The sequence below is a fragment of the Brachyistius frenatus genome, unplaced genomic scaffold (assembly GCF_029030835.1).
Source record: "Brachyistius frenatus isolate BFR_SWC_R1_liver_20210118 unplaced genomic scaffold, ASM2903083v1 Contig_73, whole genome shotgun sequence".
In the NCBI taxonomy this organism is placed as follows: domain Eukaryota; kingdom Metazoa; phylum Chordata; class Actinopteri; family Embiotocidae; genus Brachyistius; species Brachyistius frenatus.
The window spans coordinates 2,091,008-2,118,556 of NW_027210672.1; the positions used below are offsets into that span (position 1 = coordinate 2,091,008).

The 27,549-nt window shown below is 40.9% G+C and overlaps 1 protein-coding gene across 4 annotated transcripts; it reads right to left on the reverse strand.

The window, feature by feature from the left end:
- Nucleotides 1-1,611: 1,611 nt before the first annotated feature.
- peli3 (pellino E3 ubiquitin protein ligase family member 3) lies at nucleotides 1,612-26,948 on the reverse strand. 4 transcript variants are annotated; one of them, XM_069708086.1, is made up of 7 exons: nucleotides 26,738-26,948; nucleotides 12,299-12,499; nucleotides 10,732-10,861; nucleotides 8,975-9,076; nucleotides 7,232-7,456; nucleotides 2,987-3,175; nucleotides 1,612-2,428 (listed from the first exon to the last, which is right to left on the reverse strand). In XM_069708086.1, exons 2-7 carry the CDS (start codon nucleotides 12,469-12,471, stop codon nucleotides 1,829-1,831), a joined length of 1,419 nt encoding a protein of 472 aa, XP_069564187.1. In that variant the 5' UTR covers nucleotides 12,472-12,499; nucleotides 26,738-26,948; the 3' UTR covers nucleotides 1,612-1,828. The 4 variants fall into 4 exon arrangements, with proteins under 4 accessions (XP_069564187.1, XP_069564185.1, XP_069564184.1 ...); XM_069708084.1 differs by having other exon boundaries at nucleotides 12,299-12,496; nucleotides 26,738-26,824; XM_069708083.1 differs by lacking the exon at nucleotides 26,738-26,948 and adding an exon at nucleotides 26,533-26,690.
- Between the last annotated feature and the right edge of the window lie 601 nt (nucleotides 26,949-27,549).

Sequence of the window (27,549 nt, forward strand, 5' to 3'; positions counted from 1 at the left end):
TATCTGCTTTCCCAAAAATGTCTAATCTCTTTAATAGAAACATGAAAGGACATGCTATCCATAGGAATGTAAGTTGTGCCATTCCCCCCCCCCCCTCCACCACCAGCATGTATTACTGAGGCCGACATGCTGTAATTGTCCGCCGCCTGTCACACGGCAGGCACCCTTGATTTGTGCTCCTGCTTTTCCCCCCATGGGCCTTTAAATAACCACTCAACGCCGGACAGATCACCTGCGGGCGCAGGCAGCTCGGCTGCAGCGCATCACCGCGTCAAGTGCAAATGCTGCAATGGTATGAAAGAGATATTTGACATTGAATAGATGTTATACCAGCGGTTTACTGATATTAAAAAAAAAAAACAACAACAAAAAAACAACCTGTGTCAGCTTGAGGTGTTATTCCAGCTGCACGAACTGAATGCTTCATCAGTGCTTCACATTTCTTTAGCTGTTAAAAGAGGTGATGTGCAGCTCTTCTGATGACAAAGCAGTTGCCCCCCTCCCCCCTCCCCTCCCCTCTTACTCTCCTGGTGGGGAGGCATGGGGCTGCTGGCGACCTTGAGTTATTTTTAGCTCAATGGGGCCGATGCAAACTGGGAGCAAAAGCTCCAGGGCACTTGGCAGCTTACCACGGTGTAGCGTGCATGCTGGCTACCCCCCCCCCCTGGAGGAAGAGGCCTTAATATTCTTCCGGCTAAGTCCATGCAAACATGTGTACAGCAACCTCATTACCACAACGTCGAGGTTGTGAAGGTTCTTTAGGGATAATGAAGACCGGATTAGCACCAGCCGAGGCAGGTCCAGGGGGCCAACGTTAGACATTTGCCCGCTTAATGTGTAAAACATCCACTATGTTGGGATCCTCCACCTCCATCTTGTGTTTCTGGCCTGTAGAGGGACTCAAAATCTAGCTGAGGAACCAATGGTCACCGAATGCTTTGAAAGTAACAGGCAGAAAGCCTGGGATAAACCCGGAAAAACCTGGGTTACATATCTGATCGGCAGATACAGAATTATGAAGTGCCGATAAATAAAAACTGGGAAACTAGCAAATAATCACTTTTAAGGTTTTTTTTTTTTTTTTTTTTTGCTTACAAGGTTAATCTAGCCAAAGGGATAATATTTTGTTGTTTTTGTTGCTACAATGAAACGTGGTGTGTGAAGAAGCATGAGCAGTCAGACGTGAGACAGGCTGTAAAGATAACCCACAGTTTGGGCAGATTATTTAACCTACTTGAGTGGACTGGAAACTGCAACGTTTTCCAGTTTATCCTGGGGGGGGGGGGATCTCTAGGCGCTCCCTGGTCAGATGAGATATGTAATATGAGGAGAAATGTAAAATGTAAATGTAAATACGATAAGATTGTTACTCGTGTTGCCCGATTATGGCAATCGGTGTCCGTTTTGAACTCGCTTCTCACCAAAAAACAGAATCAACCGTAAACCGCTTGTTTGACGCTTATTGGTCTAAACTAGGTTGAAAGCTCCTGTAGTGTTAATAGATTCAGACGAACGATAGATATAAACACGTGTACAGCCATCCGGCTACTGGAACGCTAAGGCCGAGCAGGCACCTAAAAAGGAGAACAAAAGATAACCAACGACTGTTCATTTCAACACAATTTATTTACATATTGTCCATACACCACATAGTCCATGTGAAGTCTTGGCATCTACTATTGCATGTAACTTTCAGTTCATCATGGTAACAGTTCTTTTTCCTGTACTTGCGTCAGTACGTCCTGTTTCTAGAGCAGTCTTTAGTCATCAGGGCCTGTTCGGTCCGATCCATCAACACGTTGCTCTGAGTGACTTTAAGGTCCGGGCTTTAGTCGACGGGGCCCTGGAAGATGAGTTTGATGTGGCCCTGCTCCCCTGTCAACCAGGTGCCACAGAAGGGGCAGGCAGCATGGAAGGCGTGGGTGCCGTGGGGTAATGGGATCTGGCTCCACCCCACCACTGTCTTTTCTGAGCATACATGGCCGCAGGGACAGAAAGCGTGAGTGGGTGGCCCAGCATCCAGGTACAATCCGCCCTCGCAGCCCAACCACAACGGCACGTAGGGGCCGACTCTCCGGCACATGGGGCACTCTCTCTCCCCCGTGCTGGCCGGTGCTGTGCCCCCGGGGCCGGCGGGACCCTTCTCCTTGCGGTAGCCCCAGTTGTGGTATCCGTGTACATGGCCGCAGTTGACATAGACCCAGGGCTGCTTCTTGTCAACGATCTCGCGCTGGGCCAGGCTGGGGAAGGCCAGGGTGTTGAAGCCCACAGGACACTGAGGCCGGGCGGCGTTCAGCTCCTGGCGAAGGGACTCCAGCTGTTTGAGGGTGGGGGTGTGGCGCAATCCGGCAGGGGTCCTCCACAGCAAGGTTGCCCCACACAGATCAATCAAAGAACCGTCCTGGAGGGTGTTTGACTCATTCTCAACCTAAAGGGGAGAACAGAGGAAGCAAAAGTAGTGGGGAATGGGGGGGGGGGGGATCATTATCAAATGGAAAATGTGCTTATCTGGCTTTTTATTTATATAGCACATTTAAATACAACAAAGATTGCCCAAAGTGCGGCACAAATTCAAAGACCGATTAAAAACAACACAAGAAAAACACATGAGCACTGCATATCTGCGCATCTAAATTGAATTGGGGCTAATAATGAATGAATAAATAAATACCCACCCACTTAGTACCCACGTCAGCATCGACTAGTGTAGCCCCAGAATGAATGGTTTATTACGGGACATACTGGTGGGTTTTGTTCAACCGGGAACATCTGCTGCAGTGCACTGCACGAGGAGATCTCGTAGCGTTACCGTTCCCTACCACCACATGGCAGCACTGAGCAACTGTCTTGTGCAGACAGTTGACACCCACCAGATTTGGGTTGCTTCTTCTACTTCTACTTCTTCCGGACTCCCATCAGCAGCAGGATTCCACTGTCTTTGTAATGGCATGCACAAAACCGTACACGTCTTCCCTCTTGATCTTACCAGTTTCCCTCTCTGTTGAGCCGATCGGGTCTCCCTCAGGGCAAAGACGTTGCCGCAGACTGAGATTTCCCTCCAGACCCCCGGAGCTGGGTCAGACACAAACTCCCCCGCCGGGTGCATCACCAGCACCCCGTTGGTGGTCAGGCCATCCATCAAGCCATCGGATGTCCTCCATTTGGCAGCCCGTTCCTGAGAGATTCCCAACATGAACACACACACACACACACACACACACACAGCAGGCAAACGGAAGATTAGGGAAGCGATGGGGAAGAACAGGGAAATGATGGTTGAGGTGGATGTCAGATGTGGCTGGTGAGGAAAAAAAGACAGCGTTTCTCTGCTGCTATATTTAGCTCGTTACAGAATGACTACAGTGCTGATTAATGCACAGAGCGGCGGCCACGTCTAAGAATAAACCTGTCCCTGAGAGAACAAAAAGGGACCTATTATGAAATCAGCAAATCAGCTTTCGTGGAATGCAACCTCAAATTTCGGGCATGTGTAGCAAAAACAAATGATTGAAGTCAAACAGTTGGCAGGTCAGTAAAAGTAAAACACAACCTAGAAAAATGGCAAAAGACTTGGTGAATAAATGATGACATGTTTTTAGTATCTACTAAAGCTTTCGCTCCACTGAAGAGACAAATAAATAGGAGAAAACATCAACTGTGGAGAGACTGTGACCCACCTCACATTAATACATTCAAGTACAGGAAATGCCATATTGACATCATGTTTTTGAGCTTCAACTGGGGCTCTTTCAACGTCATCTTGTTTTCTAGGACAGTTTAACGATACCAACTGGAGAATTATTCTTATCACATTTATCACATTGTTTAAAAGCAAATGACAGAGCCTGATTTTAAATAAAAGGACAATATTTGTCCTGATGGCTGACGGTGTTATAAATTACAAGCCTCAGTGTTGTGTGTGTGTGTGTGTGTGTGTGTGTGTGTGTGTGTGTGTGTGTGTGTGTGTGTGTGTGTGTGTGTGTGTGTGTGTGTGTGTGTGTGTGTGTGTGTGTGTGTGTGTTGCTGACGTTATCTCTCCGAATGCTGGCCTAGTTGTCAGGGGTGCTGATGAATCTTGCATGGGATGATGTCATGCTTAGACCACCCCATCCCAAACAGCGTCTGCTGGTTACTAAGCTATTGCATGTACTAAGGAAGGAAAAATGGCAAATTCTGGTTAGTTAATTTGAAAAAAATATTCCAGCATTATTTTAGTATTCAGCTACTTTAAGCTATTGTTAGTTAAATCCTGAGTAATTGGATAAAGCCCTTACCGAGGACCATCCATGTGCTTCTATATATCCTACAATTGGGTATTATGCGTATGCGGACATGTTCCACACATGTTGTACGGTAACATGATGGGAACAATCAATCAAAGAAGGAGAGTTCATGATTGTTGTGTTTGTTTGTACAAGATGGAAAAACCAGTGTGTGCAATAAGATCAAGACCAAGAATCTGGAATATAGTACAAACTTTTCATCCCTGATTCCACCTACTCTCTGGTCCTAGAGTGGGGCCACATCTTTCGTTTCTCCTGTCATCCCGGCATTCGCCGCACCTCAGCCCGGCTCCGAAGAACCTTTTGGTGTCCGTCCATTGAAACTGACACTCGAGCCTTCATTATCGCCTGTTCAGTCTGTGCCAGAAGCAAAGCCTTCCGTCGGCCCCCTGCCGTTTGTGTATATCTATTCATTGCTCTTATTTTTTCTAAAATAATTATTTGTATCTATCTCATTTTATGTATACGCATTTGTACCATTTTTCTTATTGTGTGCACCTTTTTGTGTTTCTTTGCTGCTGTGATGACTAAATTTCCCCACTGTGGGATTAATAAATTCTACGTCTAAATCTAAGTCTAAGGGTTCCCGCTAAGCGTGTGTGTGTGTGTGTGTGGGGGGGGGGTTGTTCTGTTAGGATCCCTGTCTTGTCTTTCTTAGTGTTTGTGTCTGCTGTTTGTGACCATGTGTCGGTCACCCAGCCTTTAAGAAGTATATACCTGCTCCAGCCCTGGAATGATCCACTGCCTGACAGTTCTTTAGCTCGACCCAGCATCCACCTGCCTGCCTGGTTTACATCACACACTCCAGCCACTCCAGCCAGTTTTCAGCGAGCCAGCTGAGTCACCGCTCCACCAACCGCCTGCCAACTCCTCCACTCACCTGATTACCTCCACTCTGCCGTCAGCCCTACTAACGCCTTCTCTTACCTGGGAGCTCCAGCCACTGTTAAGCGAGTCCAGCTCCACCATTACTTCACTGCCTGCCTGCCTGCCCACTCGTCGACTCACCTCCCTCTGCAACCGGCTACACATTCCTCCTCTTCGGGCTTCTATGATCACCACCTTCATCTCCCTTTTCAACATTGTTCAATCAACTCTTAACTTTTTCTCCGTAGTCCATTTGCTGTATTTGAGTCGCTACTACGCACAACAACGTTCACGAGTACTGTAAAAACCTGGATTAGTGAAAAATACTTTTGGTTGAACTGTGTATCATCTTAAAAAGGGAAATTCGGGTCTTTACTTTCACATGTGGAAGAGATCAGTATTTAGGGACTCAACTTTGAAACAGCAGATTAAACATTTGTGAAGAAATTACAAAAGATATTACTCTGCTGACATTTGTTCTTCTTTATAATGTGATTAGTTAGGTGTACAAATGTGTGACAGTCATCATTACAAAGCTGTGTTTCTGCTATGTCTTGGCAAATGTTTCATACTTATGAAGTTACAAGTTCGTGTGTAATTCAATTAAGTTGGTGTGGAGACGGACGCTGGGGGAAACGGAGAGTGTAACGATGATAAAATATGATGCAACTTGAAAATCAATGCTCTCTTCAGACGAGGCACTGACATTTCTGGAAAGTTTAAGCCTTGCAGTTGATATGCATTGCATCTCTTTGATGAATACTCCCTGTGCAATTCAACCGAGAAGAAGGAGTGGGAATTTGGACGGACTTTACATCTACCAAGTTTAACACCTGTCTGAGTTTTGTCGAGAGTTGGAGGCGGCACAAAATTTGACGGACGCGGCCGCCTCGTAATTCTCTACTCAGGAAATAACTTGGCTCGTAGCTTACTATTGAGGCCTGAGCAAGAAGACCTTAATAATACAGCAGCACCTCTGGTCACTACTGCACAAAACAAAAACTAAATAAATAAGGAATATTTCAAGACGAAAGCTATGACCAAATGTTTTTTCATCAACAAACAAATATTAAACAATAATGGTCAAGACAGATGAATGGACAAATGAAAAAAAAAAAAAATTACTATTTATTGACCATCAGCATGTGTGGAACCACACACTGCAGCTCCTGCTAAAAGTTTCCTCCACTGCCCAAATGTATTGACTGTTGTACTGCCATTATAATAAGAAGCTAATTACAATCAATTATGAGTATGTCAGACAAAAATTGTCTGATGTCACCGGTTCTTGGGAAAAAAAACAGATTTATGAACTCATTACAATGTGAAGAAGCAGCAAACTACAAACGCTAAGGTTAATGCAACATGTGGATGTAAAGTTTACGTTACTTTCGTTTAGATATCGTTCATGTTGCCGTCAGAAGGCATTAGTAAGTTATAAGTCATGTTATCAGTCCATCTAAATCGTCCTCTGGATGTTTGCTACAGAAATACTGTTGGATAACTGTAATGATTTTCATCCAACCGTTTGGTGTCTCTTCTCAAGCTAAACCCAGAGAGTAAACGGGACCTTTAGTGAATCAGCAATGTGAAGTGAAGAGAATAATGTAGCTGCATGAATCTGTACTGGTTCTGTAGCGGTTCTGTTCTAACACAGTTTGGAAATGATAACAGTGTACGTGTGTGTCAGAAGAGAGACTTCCTGTTGTTTCACTGCAGAGCAGAACAGTACTTTCATAACACACATGACTAACACTACTAACAAGTGTTTTACACACACACACACACACACACACACACACACACACACACACACACACACACACACACACACACACACACACACACACACGCGCACACACACGCACACACACACACACACACACACACACACACACACACACGAGGAACAGTGATGGAACTCAGATGGAATGACACCCGTCCTCGCAGCTATGATGTCACACATGGGTGACATGACTATAACGCTCCTGTTGCTCTCACTATGGTCGCCATGGTTATCAGTTCCTTCTTGTGTACTTTACCAGGAGAAGCCCGGCACCGACGGGGGAGAGAACACTCACCCCCAGAAAGATGTTCTTGGAGGAGTCGAAGCCGGCGGCGTAGATGCGGGCCGTGTAGGGAGCGCTGCGTTCACACATGATGCGGCAGGCGTAGCGGGAGATGGTGCTCTGGGCCGACTGGCCTCCGCCCCCGCCCTCTCCCGCCGCACCCCCGCCCTGCCCACCGCTGCTGCCCACTGTGTCCGTTACCACAAAGTCAATCATGCTCTCTGTGGACCGGCCAATCTGAGAGAAAAGAGACAGGAGCACCTTATTGCACATTATTTAAACCCACATCAAACTGAAAACAGATAAAACAACATATTAAATGTTGAAACTGAGATATTTCATTTTATATGAAAAATATATGCCCATTCTGAATTTAATGGCAACAACACATTTCAAAGGAGTTGCACAGGGGCATGTTTACCAGTGTTGCATTCCCTCTTGTTTTAAAAAAAAAAACTCTGTTTGCGTTTGGGAACTGAGGAAACCAATTAGAGCAGTTTTTAAAGTGAAATGTTGTCCTGTTATCATTTGATACAGGATTATTCTCACAGATGATACAGACGGGACCACCTCAAAATTTCTAATTGAAATTTTAGGGGGGGGGTCTTAAAATTGTGGCTAATTATTTTCTATATATTTGCACTTAGAAGTAAGGTTTTTAAAATCACATAATACAAATATTTTGTAATCAAAGGATTCAAGTTGAATGCAATTTTGCAATTTTACTGTATTTAATGTGTGTAATTGACAGGGTGCCCACTGGGGCATGCTGTCATTACGCACCAGTGAAAAGTTCAATGGAAACTTGCAAAATGTAAAATTTGTAAGCTAACACAGCTACTATGTTTAATCAGCCCAAATGTAATGTGAGTTTACAATGTCAAGGGAGAAAGAAACCACACTTAGTATCGCTGCCAAAGAGGAAGCACGAAAAACAGTATAAAATACACATGCAGAAATGGTTCCTTATGAGATGTATGAAACCCTGGTCTGAATTTGTGTTTTTGAGACTGCGGTTCCAAAGTGGAAATGCTCAGCCATGGTATTGACCGCTAATTACACTCAGGATATGTTTAAATTGAACTGAATATGTCCTCATGCAAAATAAGGATGGAATCATATGGAATATGTATATACCATATGGAAATGTTAACAAAGGTAAAAATGGGGTTTTAACTAGGTCTTTAATATTAATTCACCTGCAAAACAGAAGTCTTTAACTTATGTCAGATAAAGTTTTATAAAGTGCTTGAACATATTCTTGTATCACTAAACAAAGAAATAAGAGCAAGTCGACCAATACAGAACGAGACAGTCCATGTTCTCGTTCTTGTTAGATCCAGTGGGTTGTGCCTGTTTTCTTTTGGAAGTACCACCCACCAATTGTCACACGGTACTTTGCACACTGGGTGTAAAAAAAAATTAAAGACACTATGCCACTTGACGCATTTAAGCTCGTGCCAATTTAAATGTGATAATGTGTTAATATAGCATTCCATTCCACAAAATCCACAGAAACCATGTTGGAAAAGATGGCGTCTTTTATCCTCTTATGGTAGTTTTTCATGACATGTTTACATGATGTCCCACAACTGTTCATTTTTCTGTTGTACAATGCCCTTTTTCTATTGTTTAGATTTAAGACTTTATTAATCCCACGGTGGGTAGGTCACACAATTAAAGGTTGAAGTGTGTGTGTGTGTGTGTGTGTGTGTGTGTGTGCGTGTGTGTGCGTGTGTGTGTGCAGACACTGACCTGAAACATGTCTGTGTTGGTGTCATGGGTGTACTCCACAATGACAGAGTGGCTCCGTGACAGTGTGTAGGAGATGCTGTGCTGGCTTTTGTTGCTGAGTGCCTGCCAATGGAAAAGATTCTATTTACATGACATGGCAAGGAAAGCTGAAGGTCTGGCTTCTAGGCTAATCTGCCCAGAGGACATTTCCTTTTCCAGAGAAACAACTATGACTTTAATTGATAATGACCGCCATCATTTCATCAGCTTGATCTAATGGAAAGAGAGCATCTATGGTGCTAGTACAATTATATATCGAAAATTCAATTTAAAACATTTGAAAATCAACCACAATGATCCACAGATTGTGAGCAAATTGCACGGTTAACGTTATGTCAAAGAGGTCTACGTATTGTGTAGCACAGATGTCTCCTGTTTTTGTACTTTTTATTGTCAAATAGCTAATATCAGAGCTTTCAGTTGTAGTAACAACTTGGATATTAAGATGAACACTGTTTACAATTGATTAAAAAAAAAAAAGTACAGGTAATGTTTCCAATTCTCACTATATTAGTTTATAGTGTCAGCGTGCTAAGTAGCACTAAACACAAAGTAAAGCTGAGGCAGATTGTAATATCTTCTGTTTCAGTGAAAAACAAAATGGAAATGTGGGGCTTTAGGGGAGTGCCATTTAGCACTATATCAAGCGCCATACTAATGTGGAATAACACTGCAAGGGTCAACTGACTCAATATTACTAACTGTTTTAACACTACTCATTCTATGTTCATACACCAAAGTAAGACACTACCCTGTACAAAGCCTCAGCAACAAGGTGAGAGTGTTCAGTATGTCACTGGGGTTATCAAGTGGGCAAACCTCCCTTCACCGGAGTTTAGTCGAGATCGGCACACGACACCTCTGGAAGGCTCAGCAGCAGTCCTGGTGGACGACTCCCCTCAATACTACTCTACCTGATTAACATCTAAACTAGTATGACCAGTGCCTACATACTTTGGCAACGTTATCTCGGCTTAAAGCCACAAGATCATAGGCTACGTGGTATACGTGACCACCAATACCATTCCTTTTCCGACCACATCCAAAGACTGCCCTACTCAGCTGCTTCTGCTATCTCCTTTATTGCCCACTGTAGGCTCCGCCCCCTCATTCCAAGCTCCTGCAGTACCCCTGTCGCTGACCACGCATTGAACCCTCGATGATAACCTACCTCTACTGGATGTACTCTTGTACTTCACCCCTGCTCCTCAACTTCAGCCGCTAGTTCTTTGTCATCTTTGTCATAGACCTCATCAATATTTTCTTCCCACATCACTCTCTGTTCAGTGACAAACTACATGCTGGCTACCTGACCACAGTACAATGTCTGACCTCCGGCCGGTACAACCTTTTTCTTGTGGAATCACAAGCTTTCCACACAGTTTTACCTGCATTTCCCAGTCCTTATCTTTTATTTAATGCGCTAGAAGCATGCCTATCTGGCCCCTCACCTGCTTTTCTTTCTTTCTCTAACCAAACTAATAGCCGCCTTATTGTCTCACCAAACACCACAGTTAGGCCTCCATGTGTAGGTACCCTGTGGCCAACTCATTTTACAGCCAGACAGAACGTGCTTTACCGTTTCTACCGTTGAACATGCACAAGTTGGATCCCTATAAAAACCTATATGCCGCCATTCACTGATTTAAACCGACATTTTAATGGTAACTAAAACAATGTTTAATATATCATTAACTTTATATAGACTGACTTCTTACCTTTGACACCAGAGGAGTTGAGACATTGTGGATAACATCAGGTTTGACCCCATTGGCTTTGGGTCTCTTGTAAAGAGCCAGGCGACTTCTTCTGCGGCCTTTGTCCCCATTAGCAAGCGACCCATTGTGCCTGCGAAGCACAAGAACAAAAATTTATTGAATTGTAATAGTCACAATAATTAGATGGTAGGTAGGTAGGTAGGTATATACTTTATTAATCCCCGAGGGGAAATTTTTTAAATGAAAAATTTAGATGAAAAGATATTAAAAGGGAAATTCACTTTTTTTTTTTTTTTACCTTGCTGTTTTGATCTCATTATCCTTAATACATCAAACATAAGATATGATACGCATTTATAAACTGATTATAGGTTGAAGTTATACATAAAATTAAAGCATGATATTAAACCATATTTTTGGATTTTGACTTACCCAAAAAAATGACTGTATGTACACTTAAATCCTTGGCCATGTAGGCATTTATAGACATATGGCTTGAAGCCAAATACTGAACCCTGTTAGCAATGATAACTACTGTATTAATTTAAATTGTTCTATACTTTAAAAAAAAAAATTATAATCAGACATAATATGAGATTTTATACAATCTGCCTGTTGTACCATAGCCATACATAGAATTTTATATTTCTTTTGAACAACAGATAATAATATATTGAACATATTAACCCACCTACTATGCGCAAACTATTTAAGGGACATAAAAATTGGTTTGATCAAGTGTAGTATTTGATGCAAAAGAAAATCAAATCAGATATACCCAGAATTAATGGGAGTCTAGGGCTGCAACTAATAATATTTCCTTGATGATTATTCTTTTGTATTATGGAATCTTTCAAATATTTTGTTGATTAATGTATTATTGATTGTTTTTACCACTAAGCAATCTAAAAACCAAAATTATTCTGTTTACAATAATAAATGACAAAGAAAAGTATTAAAGTATTTTAAAACTGAAACCACTAAATGGTTGGTATTGTTATGAACAAAAAACAACAACTATTATTTGATTATCAACATTTTTGCCAATTAATTTTCTGGCAAACAAAATATGAACTAATGGATGAATTTCAGCTGTATGACTCTCACAAACAAGGGAGAATCATCAGTGTAGAGAAATTAACAGCAGAACCAACTGCAGATTTTATGTCCTTTACACAACATAAAGTATATTAGGAAGTTTAGGGTCCATAGATTAAACCTATGGAACACAATATGCAACTGCTCCTGAATCTGATATGATACATTTAATATCAACACATTGAATTGAATTACGTAGGCAAGATTTAAACCAGCTATAAACATGATCCTTCTCTGGGCCTGATCTCATTTAAGATGGACTGAGGCAAAGTGGAAAACTGTCCTGTGGTCTAACAAATCTAAATTTGTAATTCTTTTTGTAAATGTAAAGGTCTGATTTTTCTAAAACCCTATGATTGCTTGATGAGTTCCTCAGATCGGTCAGTTACTTTGATTGGCTTAGTGTAGGTACTCATCTCATCAGCATCAATGAATTGTAGAAAACGGTACATGCATCTCAGTATCTCACCCCAAAACAATGAGCTCGCCGTACTTGACCGGCTCCTTGTCCTCAGGGAAAACGCCGTCGTGAGGTTGTGAGCTTGAGCCCAGAGGAGGCGAGGGCTGGCTCTTGTTGCAGGACGGGCGCAGCTCCAGAGATGGGGGGGGACACAGCGCCTCTGAGCTACCCTCCAAAACCATGCCCACCGGCCACAACTGGGGCTCGCTGCTGGGGAGGGGAGGATGGGGGACAAGAACAAAAGAGAGTCAGAGCATCTTTTTTTTTTTTTTATTGATGCAGAAATTTCATCCAAATTGGAAAGAATAACACACATTAACATACGCCACTTTTTTGGTATGTGATCATGTGTCTCCTGTAAGTCAAAGAGTTCCCTGCAAATACCTTTCAGTATGCTAATGTGTTGGATCAACATGAACAGTATGACAACGTTACACATATTCTGGGCCTTTAAAACTTCACCTTCCAAACATATAGCGGTGAGAATAGAATGAAAATAAACTGGTGAAAAATAGCAGAATCAGCTGAAGATCAACACCTCCCTCCAACCACAAGCTCCTCCTCACATGCTTTATGTTTATTGTTGGTTTCAACCTATAATCTAGGACATAAATACATAAAAATGAACATCCGTTACATTCAAGCCATTGCCAAATGAGTTCACACAATGCTGAGCCGAGCCCTTTGCTAACTTGAATGGGGATAAAACAATTGTGTTGTGTAGCTCATTTTCAAAAGTTATTGGACCAAATGGATCAATTTCTGATAGTAAAAAGTCATTTGAATGTGAACAATTAAACAGTGAATCAAAAGATTTTTTTTTTTTTTTACCATTTTCCAGTTAGCTGTAGTGAAGCCTGTGATTTAAGCACATGTAAACATTGTTTTTGTGATTACTCTCAGGCAGAAGAGGAAGACTGGTTTGAGTGAAATTTAAATTGTATGTCTGTGTTTACTAAGTGGGGATTGGTTCTCACACAGAAACCTTGTTGCCTAAAGAGTAGAGACATTTTTGACTAAATCTCACAGTATTGCAATGAACAGTCAATTCTTTGACTTATTTCTGACTGAGAATTGTTGGTGATAAATGTAGATAAAATGAGCACTTGGGTTTAAACACACACTGACAAAGCCAACAACAGATTGTATGTAAAAAAGCACATATCAAAGACAGGAAAATTACCCATTACAGCAGCTTTATTAGCAGCTGTGCAGTATTGTGCAAAAGTTCAGATGTTCATGTTCTTATCTTATCAGGCAGACATTTTGAAATTTTCAAGCACAGCTTGGATAGTTTAATCAAACTAAAAGCAATAAATACTGTCATTTATATCGGCACACAGTTGTAACCAATGAGGTCTTAATGACATCATCCATGTTTAGGCTGGGACTCTTGAAGTTGTGAGTTGTGTTAAGTGCTAGCTGGTATCTTAGACATGTTTGTGACAGCATGTCTACGATACCAGTCAGTCAGTTAATGCTGGACTGATTATTGGCTGACAGACTACCGTCTGTTACTCTTTCTGAATCTCAAATATTCGGTCCACTTTCACACATTCATCATGAAGATGTTGATTTGCGATGCATGCTGAACAGATAACAACATTTTGCATTTTGGCTGTGAAATTAACTGAATTAATGAGTTACAACTAATAACATCTAAAATGAAGAAGTCAACTCACCACATTATTTCTGCACTTTAATTTTTATTTGCGCAAGTGTGCTCTGGATCAAGTGTTAACATTGCCCATGCTGACCTATTGATTCATTTACATCCATGTTTAAACCTTACAAAAATAGCCATTGCATTTAATTTAGGAGAAACTGTCATTTAACATTTGCTCTTCTGGTAACTGTCATCTTCTTTGAGCAACAGTTGTGCATTTTGTTTTCTGACCCACTGCCTTTACAAAACAGCTGACCCCTCGCAATAGGATTGGATTGGGACCAATCATCCAGCTTTTACCACAAAGGCAGATAACTGATGCTTGGATATGAGGACCCTGTTAATGCTTTATGACGCATGCATTGTACCCCTCTATTTTACTTGAGGTGATAAATTACACTTTATGATCTCTAGCAAGTGATACGGAGCCCAGAAAAGTAGCAATGCTGGAAACAAGAGCGCATGTTCAAAGTTGATGACCAAATAACCATCAATTGACAAACGGTCTCATCCAAGAATCTTAACAAAGCCCAAGAGAAATGTAACCTTTTCCTGACAAACAAAGAGGTGGAACAGGTTCACTCTTTGTACCCTTCATTTCAAGACAAGAACCTTATTGCAATGGCATTTTAAAGCTTTTGATTGCAGCCCGGTCGTTGAAACACATTGGACCATTTTCTGATAACAGATATCCACACTACACCAACAAAATGTCAAATGAGAAGTATTTAATTAACTGGCAGGAGAGTAGAGAAATTAATGAATATTGAATGTTATGCCGAAAGGAGTGGGATCATTTCTACCACATACAGTATGACTCATTTAGATATTTTGACATTTGTCTTAAACAAGTCAAAACATAGCTCAGTTCCCATGTCTGCACACAGGTTCTAAGCCAGTTCTTAATGCCTAAGCCTGTTATTAATCAAAAGTGGGCGAGACCACCTACACGGTAGAAAGTGAGTGATGCAAAAGCATAACAAAGCCCTACAAGCCTTGTTCTCCCTTTGAGCAGATTAGATAATCATCCTGGGAATAAAAAACGTAACAATACTGAAAACACTAATCCAAGTTTGGACGCCCTCCTCTTCCTTCCTGTTTGATTATTCAGTGTCAATATTTAGAAACTATTCTTTTAAATCCTTATCAATGTATCAATGTTAAGATAACTCAAATGGACGACATTATCAATGAGTGAACTGCATGGTCATGATATAATGTGATTGAATTTTGGCCATTTGATGAACTCAATGCGGTGACATTGTTCTAATATTGAGATGATGGGTGGCAGTAGGCAGATTTAGGGAGCCAATGGCCATTTTGTTACGCAGGCTCTGTGTTGCTTTGGCTGGATATTGAACCCTGTTAGTGATGCGGAGGCGGAGGATTAAGATTAAGACAAAGGAAGAAAAAAAAAGACTCAGAGGCAGGGCTTCCTCTTACTGGCAGAACGCTGTGTGTTCACAAAGACATTTGTGTTAATAAAAATACAGTTCAGTTTATTTGTAGTCATGCTGTAGTCTTAAAGGGATTCATTGTAAAATCGAATATTGCCCAAACAACATACAGCCTCCTTTAAAAAAAACAAAAAAATTAGGTCGCTGTGTAAAATGCAAATAATAGTACAACAATGATTTGCAAATCATGTAAGCCCATATTTAATTAGAAATAGACCAAAGACAACATATCAAATGTTGAAACTGACAAATTATACTATATTTGAAAATATATGCTCATTTTGAATTTGATGCAAGCAACATGTTTCAAAACAGATGGGACAGGGGCATGTTTACCACTATGCTCCATCACCTCTTCTTTTAACATCACTCTGTAAACATTTGGAAACTGAGAGGACCTGGAGTTTTTGAAGTGAAATGTGGTCCCATTCTAACCTGATATAGGATTTCAGCTGCTCATCAGTTCAGAGTCTCCTTTGTTGTATTTTCCATTTCATTATACGGCAAATATTTTCAATGGGAGACAGGTCTGGACTGCAGGCAGGTCAGGTTAGCACCTGGAGTCTTCTACTACAGAGCCGCGTTGATGTAATACATGCAGAATGCAGTTTGGCATTGTTTCGCTAAAATATGCAAAGCCTTCCTGGAAAAATACAGAGTCTGGGTGACAGCAAATTTTGCTCCAAAACCTCTATATATCGTTCAGCATTAATGCTAACAATGTGCACTCGCATACCATCACAGATGCTGTCTTTTGAACTGTCTGCTGCCAATAGGCTGGATGGTCCCTCTTCTCTTTAGCCCAGAGGATGCTGTGTCCATGCTTTATTTTGATTCGTCAGACCACAGGACAGTTTCCCAGTTCACCTCAGTCCATCGTAAATGAGCTCGGGCCCAGAGAAGGAGACGTTTCTGGTTCATGTTCATATATGGTTTCTTCTTTGCATGGAAAAGTTTTAACCAGCATTTGTTGATGAAGCGATGAACTGTGTTCACAGATAATAGTTTTTAAAAGCGTTTCTGAGCCCATGCAGTGACTTCCACTATAGTCTGTTTTTAACTGCCTGAGGGCCCGAAGATCACAGCCATCCAATATTGGTTTTCCGCCTTGTCCCTTGCATACAGAGATTTCAGCGGATTCTATGAATGTTTTTATGATATCATGTACTGTAGTTGATGAAATCTCCAAATTCTTTGTAATCTTATGTTATTATTAAATTATATAAATTATTAGTTGTGATATTTGCCCACACAGTCTTTCCCAGAGTGGTGAACCTCTCCCCATCTGCTGAGAGACTCTGCCTCTCTGGGATGCCCTTTATTTACTATAATGTTACTGATCGGTTGCCAGTTAACCTAATTAGCTATGAGATGTTCCACCAAGTGTTTCTTTTAGCGTCACCAAACTTTTTCAGTCTTTTGTTGATTCTATCCCAACTTTTTTTTTTTTTTTTTTTACCTGTTGCTGCTTAATTTTTTTTAATTTATTTTTAAAACAATAACATTTCTCTTTCAACATTTGATATGTTGTCTTTGGTCTATTTTCAGTTAGATAAGAGTGTACATGATTTGATAATCATCATATCGTTTTTATTTTCATTTTACACAGTGTCCCTTCGTTTGGAATTGGGTTGGACAAGTAGTCACTAAACATTTTTTGATCCAGACTGTCTACTCCATTGATTGATGGCATCTCAGGGAGAGTGTCAGTGTTTCATATCCTCAAAAAGTCTCAAAACCAAATATAAGAAAAGGGGGACTGTATTATAATTGTGGTCAATTTATTTTCAGGCCAATAGAGTAATTCTTCAGGAGCAACATTTAGATGATTAAAACTTAAACATAAAATGCTTGAAACTCTAAAGTCAGATAGTAAAATATGTGTCATGTACATTTTAACTCAGGTAATTGTACTTCATAAGGCTGTAATCATGGCTTTCTTAAGATACATGTAAAACATCTCTGCAAGCGTTTACATCAGGAATACTTTCTGGTTGCTAATAACAGGAGGCTGACTTGAAACAGAAAATAAAAACCTAAGGAAAAAAAAATGTCTGTACAAGTATAAAAGAAACAAATGGTTTTTAATATAAAGATTTGTTGGCTGTCATCACATCATCACACATCTTGTTTCACCTTTGAACTGTAGCTGATCTGAGCAGAAATACCTCGAGGATAATTTATTAAACCCAAAGAGTTATGATTGCCACAGGATGGATGAGTGGATGTATACGAGGAGTACGAGGAGGAGAAGGCATGTTGGCGATAGGAGCCAGAGAGGGAGGAGTAACTGGAGGAGGAGGAGGAGGAGTGGGTTTGAAGGGCAGCGAGAGGTGAAGGAAGGAATTGAAAAAAGGGGCACGTGAGATTTTGCTGGTCTCCCTGAAAAAAATAAATCTTGCACGTATCTGTGTGGATGATGAAGAGAGGAGGAAAATGAGGAAGAGGAGTGCGAGGAGGAGCATGTGTGTGTGTGTGTGTGTGTGGCTGCGTGTGTGTGTTATTTGTGTCAGTAAGCGCATGCACGGAAGTGGCGGGCTTTGGCAGGGTGATGGATTGCCTGTTCAGTGCCACGCATTTTCTAATCAACCCACAGCCACATTCTGGGGATGGAGAGAGAAAGAGAGGGAGGGAGGGATGGAGGAAGGGAGGAAGGGAGAGAGGGAGGGAGGGAGGGATGGGGAGGGAGGGAGGGAGGGAGGGAGGGAGAGGGAAGCAGGAAGACCACGCGAGAGAAAAATGAAACAAAGAAAAGCTGTCTAAGGACAAAGGAAGGCGAGAATAAGAATAATAAAGAGAAATAGATCAAAGGAATGATGTCCATAGCAGCAGGGTTGATTGGCTGGAGGGCCTGTAGGAGGAAGGACAGCGCTCGGGCTCCAAACACACACACACAGTATTACACAACACAAATAAAAGCAACATAAGACTGTGTATCACAGCATTACAATACAGCACCACTGTGCTGACCACTAAGAAGTGTACCGTAAAGAACTCTCGACAACACGTGATACAACACTGTGATATATATATATATATATATATAACACAATTCTACACATCTATATCTTAAAGAATGCTTCAGGTTGATCTTATTTTTTTAGTGTTGTCTGTGCGTGACCGGGAATAAAGAAAATAGACGAATGTCTTAATGAGAAACGGAGTCGGTCAAATAAAATGTGTAGAATATGTAGCCATAATAAACACAAAATTATTTTTTTGTAATCGCTCCAGTATAGTAGAACTGTTAACGTCAGAGCTTATCAATGCAATGTTCCGGCGCCGCTCTGGTACCATTTCTGATAAGTATCAAATTTTGATAGCCATCCCTATTGGTGTGACGGAGCTAATGTAATAGATTCCTCAAACAAGGACACTGACATAACAATGTCCGATAGCCATTTTGTGTGTTTTGTGCATTTCTCCGTGAACTGATTGTTTTCACAGTTTATGTAGCACCTATTCCCGATTTATCACCAAAAAAGAAGTGCAAATCTGAAATTGTACAACATGGAAACTTTAAGGATGGAAACCTCGGCTGTGGGAAAATTCACAGACTAAGGGATTAACTGAAAAAAAATCAAATGGAAACAGATTTCACTATAAGCTACAAGCTACTTTTCTTTTTAGCAGGCACATAAGTGCCCGTTAAACTATACGTTCTATCATTCAAACTATGGCTCCACATTTCCCCCTTCCATCCTGCGGAATGTCTGCGGTCCTGTTTTCTTTTCCTGGTTTCCTTTTCCTTCACTCCCAACATTCATTATCTATAACTGCCCACTGCAGGGGAAGGCTGAGTGTGTGTGAAGTGTGTGGGAGACAAAGAAAAAAGGAGAGACAGAAAGGAAGAGTCAAAATTGTCTCCTCTAGAAACAAATGAACAAAGAGCTAAATTTACTCCAGTGAAAAATGAACTCGGCGGTGAATTATGGCCTCGTGACAAAACTCATCACACTATTGCTCCTCTTCAGCCTGTTTAAATAAAGATTTTCTACTTCTGTCCTCACGTGTATTCTTAGTCACTGGAGCTGAGGCCGTTCTTTCGGTTAGTGTGTTACTGTATGATTAAAGCCAATTGTTTGTAACAATAAGAGCAGATTTTTTTTAGTAATCAAACCTGTAAAAGTATGAAACAGTAATTCATAAACAGAAAAGTGTCAAAAAGGGAGTTTTTCTAACCCCACAGTCGCTAACACACTTGTTGAACTATATAAATGAATTTGAATTGAATTGTAGGTTTTCATACTAAGACAGATGGCCAGAGGGCACGTCTGCTTCAACATTATGTAACACTTCATACTGTAGGCTACAAATCATACAAGCCAGTGTTACGAATAGTTATCCAACCCAAATACAGCCTCCTCTCTTTCCATCTCTTTCACTTTTTCTCTTTTGGCTTACATTAAGTTCCATTCAGTTTTAAAATATATCATCTATGGCATGTTAGGGCTTTTGCTTATATTTATATATTAAATTCTGACCAGGTTTCAGAGTTATGAATTTCCCAGATTAGTTGTTGACTAGTTCCTAGCTTGTTGGTGGTACTAAGGTTGGGTACATCATTGTCCTACCTAGCTGGCTACAACTACAAATAAATACTTTTTTATTTTTTTATTTACAGGTAGTAGTAAATTACTCCTCCATTGTACTAGTAAATGTCCATTATGTTGGGGAATTTGTCAGATATTTGGTATATATCAGTCACACCATGCATTTCAAAGTTTTTAATTTTTAATTGTTACAATCAAAGAGGCCTGACTTTGCAACATCTTTTTGCAAAAAATTGCTCATCAATTGGCTACGGTGAAGTTTTTGCTGTGAAATTTGGTAAATTGGCAAAAATTGCTGGTCACGGAAATAAAAGGCTTTTTTTTTCTATAGCTACTACTTTACAAAACGGTCTGACTGCAATATGTTTTAAATACTTTTGAAATAATATTAATCAAAACATGCACAAATGAAGCACAATTTCTAACAAGTCTAAGGGTCTATACAACTCGTAATTAAACGCATGCCTGAGTCTCGTTATAAGACATTTCCAACTTCGCTCTCCTGCCTTTTTTGGGGGGGGCAACTGTTATGCAGTGCTTTAAATGATGAAAAAAAACAGACTGAGATATTTTGGTTTGTTGTTCATCGTTACATATTCAATCTACGGCTGAAACAAAGCAAAATAACTTTCATAAGCGTTCATAACATGCATGGGAAGCCCACGTGTGTTTCCATCCACCTGCGTTTATGAATATTTTCAATTCATGCATTCAAATATCTCAGTGGAAAATCTTGAAACATATATATAAAAAAAAGCTTTGATGCTTGGCTGAGGTGTAAAGTATCGACAAAACACTGAAAACAGACTTCGTGATTAAATGGCAATGTACATAAAGCATCCAAGACATTCATGAGAGAAAATGTTTTTTCCCCATTAGGTAATGGTTAAAAAGTATTTTTTTTTCATCGCCTTGCAATCTTTGCTAAATCCTGCAAGTTCACTGAAAAAAAAAAAAAAGCATAAAACTGCATCACAAATTCAAGATGTTTTTTATTGCAACAATCACAAAAAAAACCCTCCTCAAAAGACTGATTACTGGCTGTTGTACATAAGTGCTTTTTATAATTGTTGTTAATTATTTATTATATAACAGAACAGACTTCATTTTTCCAATTATAATTGCCACTTTTAGGCTAAATCTGTAATTACGATGGCTTTGAAATGATGCGAATGAGATTCAGCTCTGCTTTAAGCTAATGTTAAAGTGAGCGTGCTAACACCAACCCCCCCCCCCCAGTGATAAGCATGCCGATGTCAAGCAAATACATTTTTCCATTGCCAGATTTAGCTCAATGAGTTAGCATGCTCAAATGTGCTAATTCGCACGAAAACACAAAGTAGAGCTTAGCAGGATGGGAAAGTAGTTTGCTTTGAAGGTATTTTGGTCCTAAACAAAGTTGTCAACAAAAGAGGAATATTTTAATCCATATTGTGAGTTCATTCTGGTGTAGCCTCGAGAATCCCTTTGCACTTCATTTGACACAACACATTCAAGAAAATTCAAATAGCTGATTTTGTTATGCAAAGACAAGCGTGTCCCCAAGCATCACGGTGTTCATTTAAGGGCTGCCACGATGCAATTGATCAAACAGCATCATATCATCTGTACGCAATGTCACAATTGCAGCCTTGCCGTATTACCCTGCAACTTTAATCAGCATGCTCCATTGATAACTTCATCAAGATGTTTCTCTCCATAATTATAAAACCTATACCTAAAAAACCTAAATCTATATATTTAGCACGATGTCGCTGCTAATGATAATTAGTGTGTGTGTGTGTGTGTGTGTGTGTGTGTGTGTGTGTGTGTGTGCGCGCACTGCTCACTGAGCATATGTCCTGCAGTCCTGTCTGCTCCTAAATAGCCCTGCTGTCCGGGACGCAGCACGTCAATAGAAAATGAGTAAGTAGGGCAAGAAAGTAACCAAAAGAGAAACACTTGGACTCTGATGAAATGCACCTGTAGCACTCCTCACTAGCTCTGTTTGGATTTTGCAGAAGCCAGTTTGCATGACATTTGCACACAGTCCTGACCCTGAAATTAAAAGAGAACGTTTGAGAAGGTTACCTTTGGTCTGTCCTCTCGTTACGAAGCACTTCAGCAAAACAGCCAACAAGAGATTCAAACAGCTGACAATAAATCCAGCCACATGTCGTGACTTCTGAGGGGTCACACAGGTGACACCAGTGACCAGCAGTTATTATGGCCAGGCGCTGGAATCACACAAATCCCCGCTCAGTGGGGAGAAGTGTGTTAGCCCATAAGGTTACATCGTGCATGTTGCCATGCAACAATGAATATGACAACTGCTTGCAAGCTGTCCCATCATGTTTGTAATACAGATAATCAGAAATGACTCAGCAGTTCTGAACCATGCAATTCTACAAAAAATTGTAGATGCCCTCCTGAGCCCACGCTCAGGAGGGCACCCTCACCGAGGCTGGAACCGCTACGTGTTTTTCTCTCCTCTGTTTTTGGATTTAAAAACACAAGCTGTTTGTGAGACTTGTTTCACCTAAACCTACTCTGGGTTTAGCTGATTTTGTTTCGGTTTACCTCGTCTAATTTCTGAAAAACGTCAGAAACGTAGAAGAAGCCCTGCCCCCGCCCCCCTCGCAGAGTTCACTTATTCACTGTGGTAAAGAGCTGCGTATCGGCGTTCTGCTAGAACAATTACAAATATCTGAATGCAATGATTCGGTGCTGAGAGTTCAGGTTCTGAGTTACAAACTCACTATACTTTGTCCAGCCATTGACATGAAATCGGCCTACGTCATAAATTTCAAGAAAACTCAAGAAAAATCTGCGAGGCTAATACAAGCATCATGCTACAGACTTATAATAATAATGTTAGCAAATGGTGTGTGTGTGTGTGTGTGTGTGTGTGTGTGTGTGTGTGTGTGTGTGTGTGTGTGTGTGTGTGTGTGTGTGTGTGTGTGTGTGTGTGTGTGTGTGTGTGTGTGTGTGTGTGTGTGTGTGTGTGTGAGAGAGGGGGGGGAGGAAACTCAACTTCAGCTTAAGTAACTATATCTGTGTCGTACAAGTTGCCAATCGGAAATACTATTTAAATCAGGGGTTATTTTAACATTTGATGATGTCTGACTCTAAGGATAAATGTCTGCAGATGGAACTTTACATGGATGTGGGACCTATAATTTGTAACCTATATGATCTATAGGTCAGGTTTTGGTAAATAGCAGATTTTGAGCTAATGTACAGCTTCTTTGACTGGAACTGTACGGACTGGTTCCTTTTGAGAATGTATTTCCTTCTCCACTTAAAGGTGCCATAGGATAGACGACGATAAAAACGTGAAATTGGGCCCAACGATTGATCCAACAATTTGATATTTTAAGACTGGACTAATGAGCATTAAGGGCTTATTTTATGTGCACACTTTATAATTCAAGTTTGATATTTTGGGGACAAATGTTGTGTTGTGTTAAAATGGTACAGTGTGAACTGCGGTTAGTGTGTTCAATACAAATTCATGTAAATTCCTGTGTGGAGGATCCTGCCCTAGATGCAAACTAACTCCTTTATCCTAGGTAAAACACTGATGTGAATTGACTTCAGACTGAAATGGGTTTGAAGTAGAGCTACAAAAAACACTTCACATCATTTTACAGGTAGCTCCAACAATATTTGTGTTATTTTAGATCTCTTCTTCCTGTTATTGCAGGCATACCTCCTCTCAGTTTGACCCCTTTAACTTAGTAAGAGCCTCACAGCTCTGTTACCTCATCTTGCTGACATACACATACTCACAAATTCTCTCGTTTGAAGCTGTGGATTTTATACATAGTTATCATCATGTGTTCATGAAACAAACCTTCAAATGTTTTGACTAAATCTGGATGCACTTAGTGTAGTTTTAGAATCAATTCTTTACATGTCGGGCAGAAGGTCACTGAGAATCTATCTACCTGTCGTGTCCTTTGCAGTGCTTATACAATGGCCTTCAGTAATAATAATAGCTCCCACATTGACATGATGAATACTGTCTTCAACCTGTATTTTTTTCCCGCTACAATAACTGTATCACAATTATAAGGCATAGTGAATAGCTAATACGATATATTTCTATCTCTTCCTGGTTAATTTAAACTATACTTAGTGCTTGATGCTAAAAGTTCTTTAACTACTAATTGCTACAATTACTGGTGTTATTTCTACTACTGTAGCTAACGATAATACATGTTAATAAGGTACTGATTACATACATACTTGTATGTTTCTTAGCATTATTACTGCTAAAACCTCCCGCTACGTGCACTACCGTTACTATTACTGATGCTGCTTCAACTACTGATACTACAACAGCTTCTGCTGGTACTGGTGATGATATCACCGACAGCCTATTGTTACTGCAAAATGATAACGCTGCTGCTACAAGTATTGCTGTCTCATCATTAAGTATATCGTTACAAGTAGTAGTCATATTATTAGATTGTATTGTAGATGAGGCCTACTAAAGGTACACTGTGGAGTTCTTTTGAATGTTTTTACGAGTGGGTCCTGCTTACTGATTGCATCCTGCTTAAATGTACAAGAACACACCAGTGGTGTAATATATGTTCCAATTCCAACTGATTCCCAGTGAGTGACAGAAACATAATTTGCTATAAACCAGCGTTCACCAGTGGCGGATGAAAAGAAGACCGCTAGCTAGCAAACACAAAAATGATAGTGTTGGTAGGTAACGTTTCGGCCCCTCAGAAATGCTTAAGTTCCACAATGCACCTCTTCAGTATCATTGCTTCACTGTAGGACATTTTACTGAAGAGTTTCCGTTGACGTTTTACAGAGTCTGATACCAAAATTTTACAAGCGCCCTCTGCTCATCTCCACGTAGAAATCACGGATGTGCCCATACCGGTGGTCACATAAAACATGTGTAAGTCAGGTGTTGCTCAAGCAATGAAACTTGGGAATAAAAGGATTTCACTGTATTCCACATCCCGAGGCCAGTTCTTGTTAACAGTTGCACACACCGATTGTCCTTTCATGTGATCGTTCCAATGTGATCCCGCCAAACACAATGAACAAAGCAGCTTCTTATTGCCATCATGTTTCCTAATGCACGTGTGCAACATGCCCACAAACAAATACCCATCTCTGTAGTAACCTGTGTGCTTGTGTTTCAGGTTCAATTGTTGCCGTTTGAGTCTGAAACAGCGCACAGACACAAACGTGGAAACCATGACTTTACTTTTGAAGTGAGAACAGACGCACACACACGTACACAAAAAAAAAAAAAAAAAAAAATACTATTCTCCTGGTGAAACACCGGCAAGCAGAGGCGGCTACACTTAAGTCTCTGAAACACAGCAATCTACGAGTAGTGTGTGTTTTTTTGGGGTTGTAATGGGGATAAGGATCAAAGTTATAGCCACAAACCCCCCAGAGTGCACTGAATATAGAGCGGGTGCAAATAAATTTGGAAGAAGATAGTGTTCTTTTTTCAGAAGTCACACCGGCTCCGTAATCTAACACCTGTATCTCTCGTTAAAGTGACACTGCTCTTATAGACTTCTTATAGATTACATTTCTTAGTTAAAATGTTCATATTTGTATTTTTTTTCCCCAAAACTCAGAATACATCACTGATGCCAGAACAGGCACGTTAATCATTTCTGCATCAATAAACTGCATTATATCCATTAATAGAGTGGCGGATGGTACTGACTGTACCGTGTGGTTTAAAATAGTCCTGCAGCCTCCTCCTAATCACAGCATCACCGCTGAGGGTCCATCAGCCCATGTGAGTAAACTGCCATTTCCCAGCAAGCTACAAATATGACTCATTACTCAGCAAACTATAATAGTGTTGGATCATGAACAGCATAGAAGCGCTGCTACTCATTTTCAGCCAATGAGACAATTTGAGTGACCATCCCTCTAAATCCTCTCCTCCTTCTTGCACATTGGAATCATCTAGAAGCAGGGAAACATTTGGATTGTTAATGCAGCCGAAAGGTTTGATTTGTGCTACAGGACGATTCAAACATGGCCTCTATCTCCTCTTATTATTCCTACTCCGCTGTGCGGATTGCAGCGGATTGCATTTTGCCAGGGCCAACTGTGTGGATGGACGAGTACACTTCTTCCCTCCGTTCAGACATGATGTAGTAACCTGATCACATCTGGCGGTATGAACAGGCTTCTCGGGAAATACAGGAAAAGCAAAATCTGATGATTTCTCTCTCTTTTTTGTGGCGAATCAATTGCAGTTATTGGGCGACATAAACAGCCTTTTGTGTCATTTATGAGGCGCACGCAGGCTGGGTTTGTACACTGGGGGATTCCACAGCACAGACAACACACACACACACACACACACACTACATATAGGCTAGCGCACACACACACACACACACACACACACACACACACCCTCCTCACGAACAAACACGAATTTACCTGTCATACACACACAGCAGCAGTGATGTAGGGGCGAATGATAAAAAAATAAATTAAAAAAAAGCAAACTAAATCCTCTCCTGCTAAAGTCTTCGTTTGCATCACTTCCATCAGTTTGATATCACTTACCGATCTATTTACCTCATAAGGACGCACGTCAGCTGGAATAAAGGTGATAAAGTCAACAATCCACAAATAAAGAAGTGACTACAACCTCCATCACCTCCCCAGAAGAGCAGTGAAACACACAGTCCAGCTGGCGTCTCCTGCCATCTGCTTGTTTGGTAGATGGAGCTGCTGTAATAAAAGGCAGGTGATGGGAGAGATGAGATAAACAGGCCCGTACCCGATGATGTTTGCCAATGGAGATCCGGGACCGGCTCGGATCGGTGTGTAATTCCTCCTGTGGGTGGAAAGTGCGTGCGCGGGCTCCGTCAGTCCCCGTACGGCCTGGGAAGCGTGATGAACAGGGGTGAGGAGGAAGAAGAGGGAGAGGAAGGACAAGAAGCCAAATAAACGCAGAGCATCAGGTACGGTGGCATCGCCTCTCCTCCGTTTACGTTACACCGGAGACGGAGACACGTCCATTCTTCCCGAATACAATAGCAGACAACCCGATGTCACGCCTACGCCTCCCTCTCTCTCTCGCTCGCTCTTTCGCCCTCTCTCTCTGGCAAAAGAAAAAAACACATCTTGTCATAATATTGGGTTGCATTCAAGTGTTCCTGGTAAATTTGTAGTTCCCGCATGGTACGTTCAAGAACCAAGATCCAAAGATGTCTAATGACATCTAAAGCCATAGCGCGGGCCTCTTTTGTTTTTATATTATTATATTATATTATTATTATATATTATTTCTTCATATATATGTATATGAAGAAATGCAGGCATAAAAACAAAGACAAAGTGTCAGCCAAGACATGTTCTGCACCGTTTATGTGACGGGTGTCTAAGTTGAATGGCTGAAGTAAAAGACACCATCTGATTAGGCGCTGGTTTGGATTGTGCAGGGAGTGTAGAAAAGTAACGGTGTACACCAAAGTGCAAAACAAACCTAAACTAAAGAACTGAGGTTACCATTGAGGAGGTGTAAGTGGAGAGCTGCCCAGCATGAGAGAGAGAGAGAGAGAGAGAACACTGTGAAGGAGCATGCCCTTG

What these genes read in the sequence shown, in the direction of transcription:
- peli3 (XM_069708083.1), bottom strand. An exon ending in CCAACACAGACATGTTTCAG is followed by an intron (nt 7,457 to 8,974) that starts GTCAGTGTCTGC and finishes CTTTTCTCTCAG; the next exon opens with ATTGGCCGGTCCACAGAGAG. An exon ending in CTCAACAGAGAGGGAAACTG is followed by an intron (nt 2,429 to 2,986) that starts GTAAGATCAAGA and finishes TCTCCCCTTTAG; the next exon opens with GTTGAGAATGAGTCAAACAC.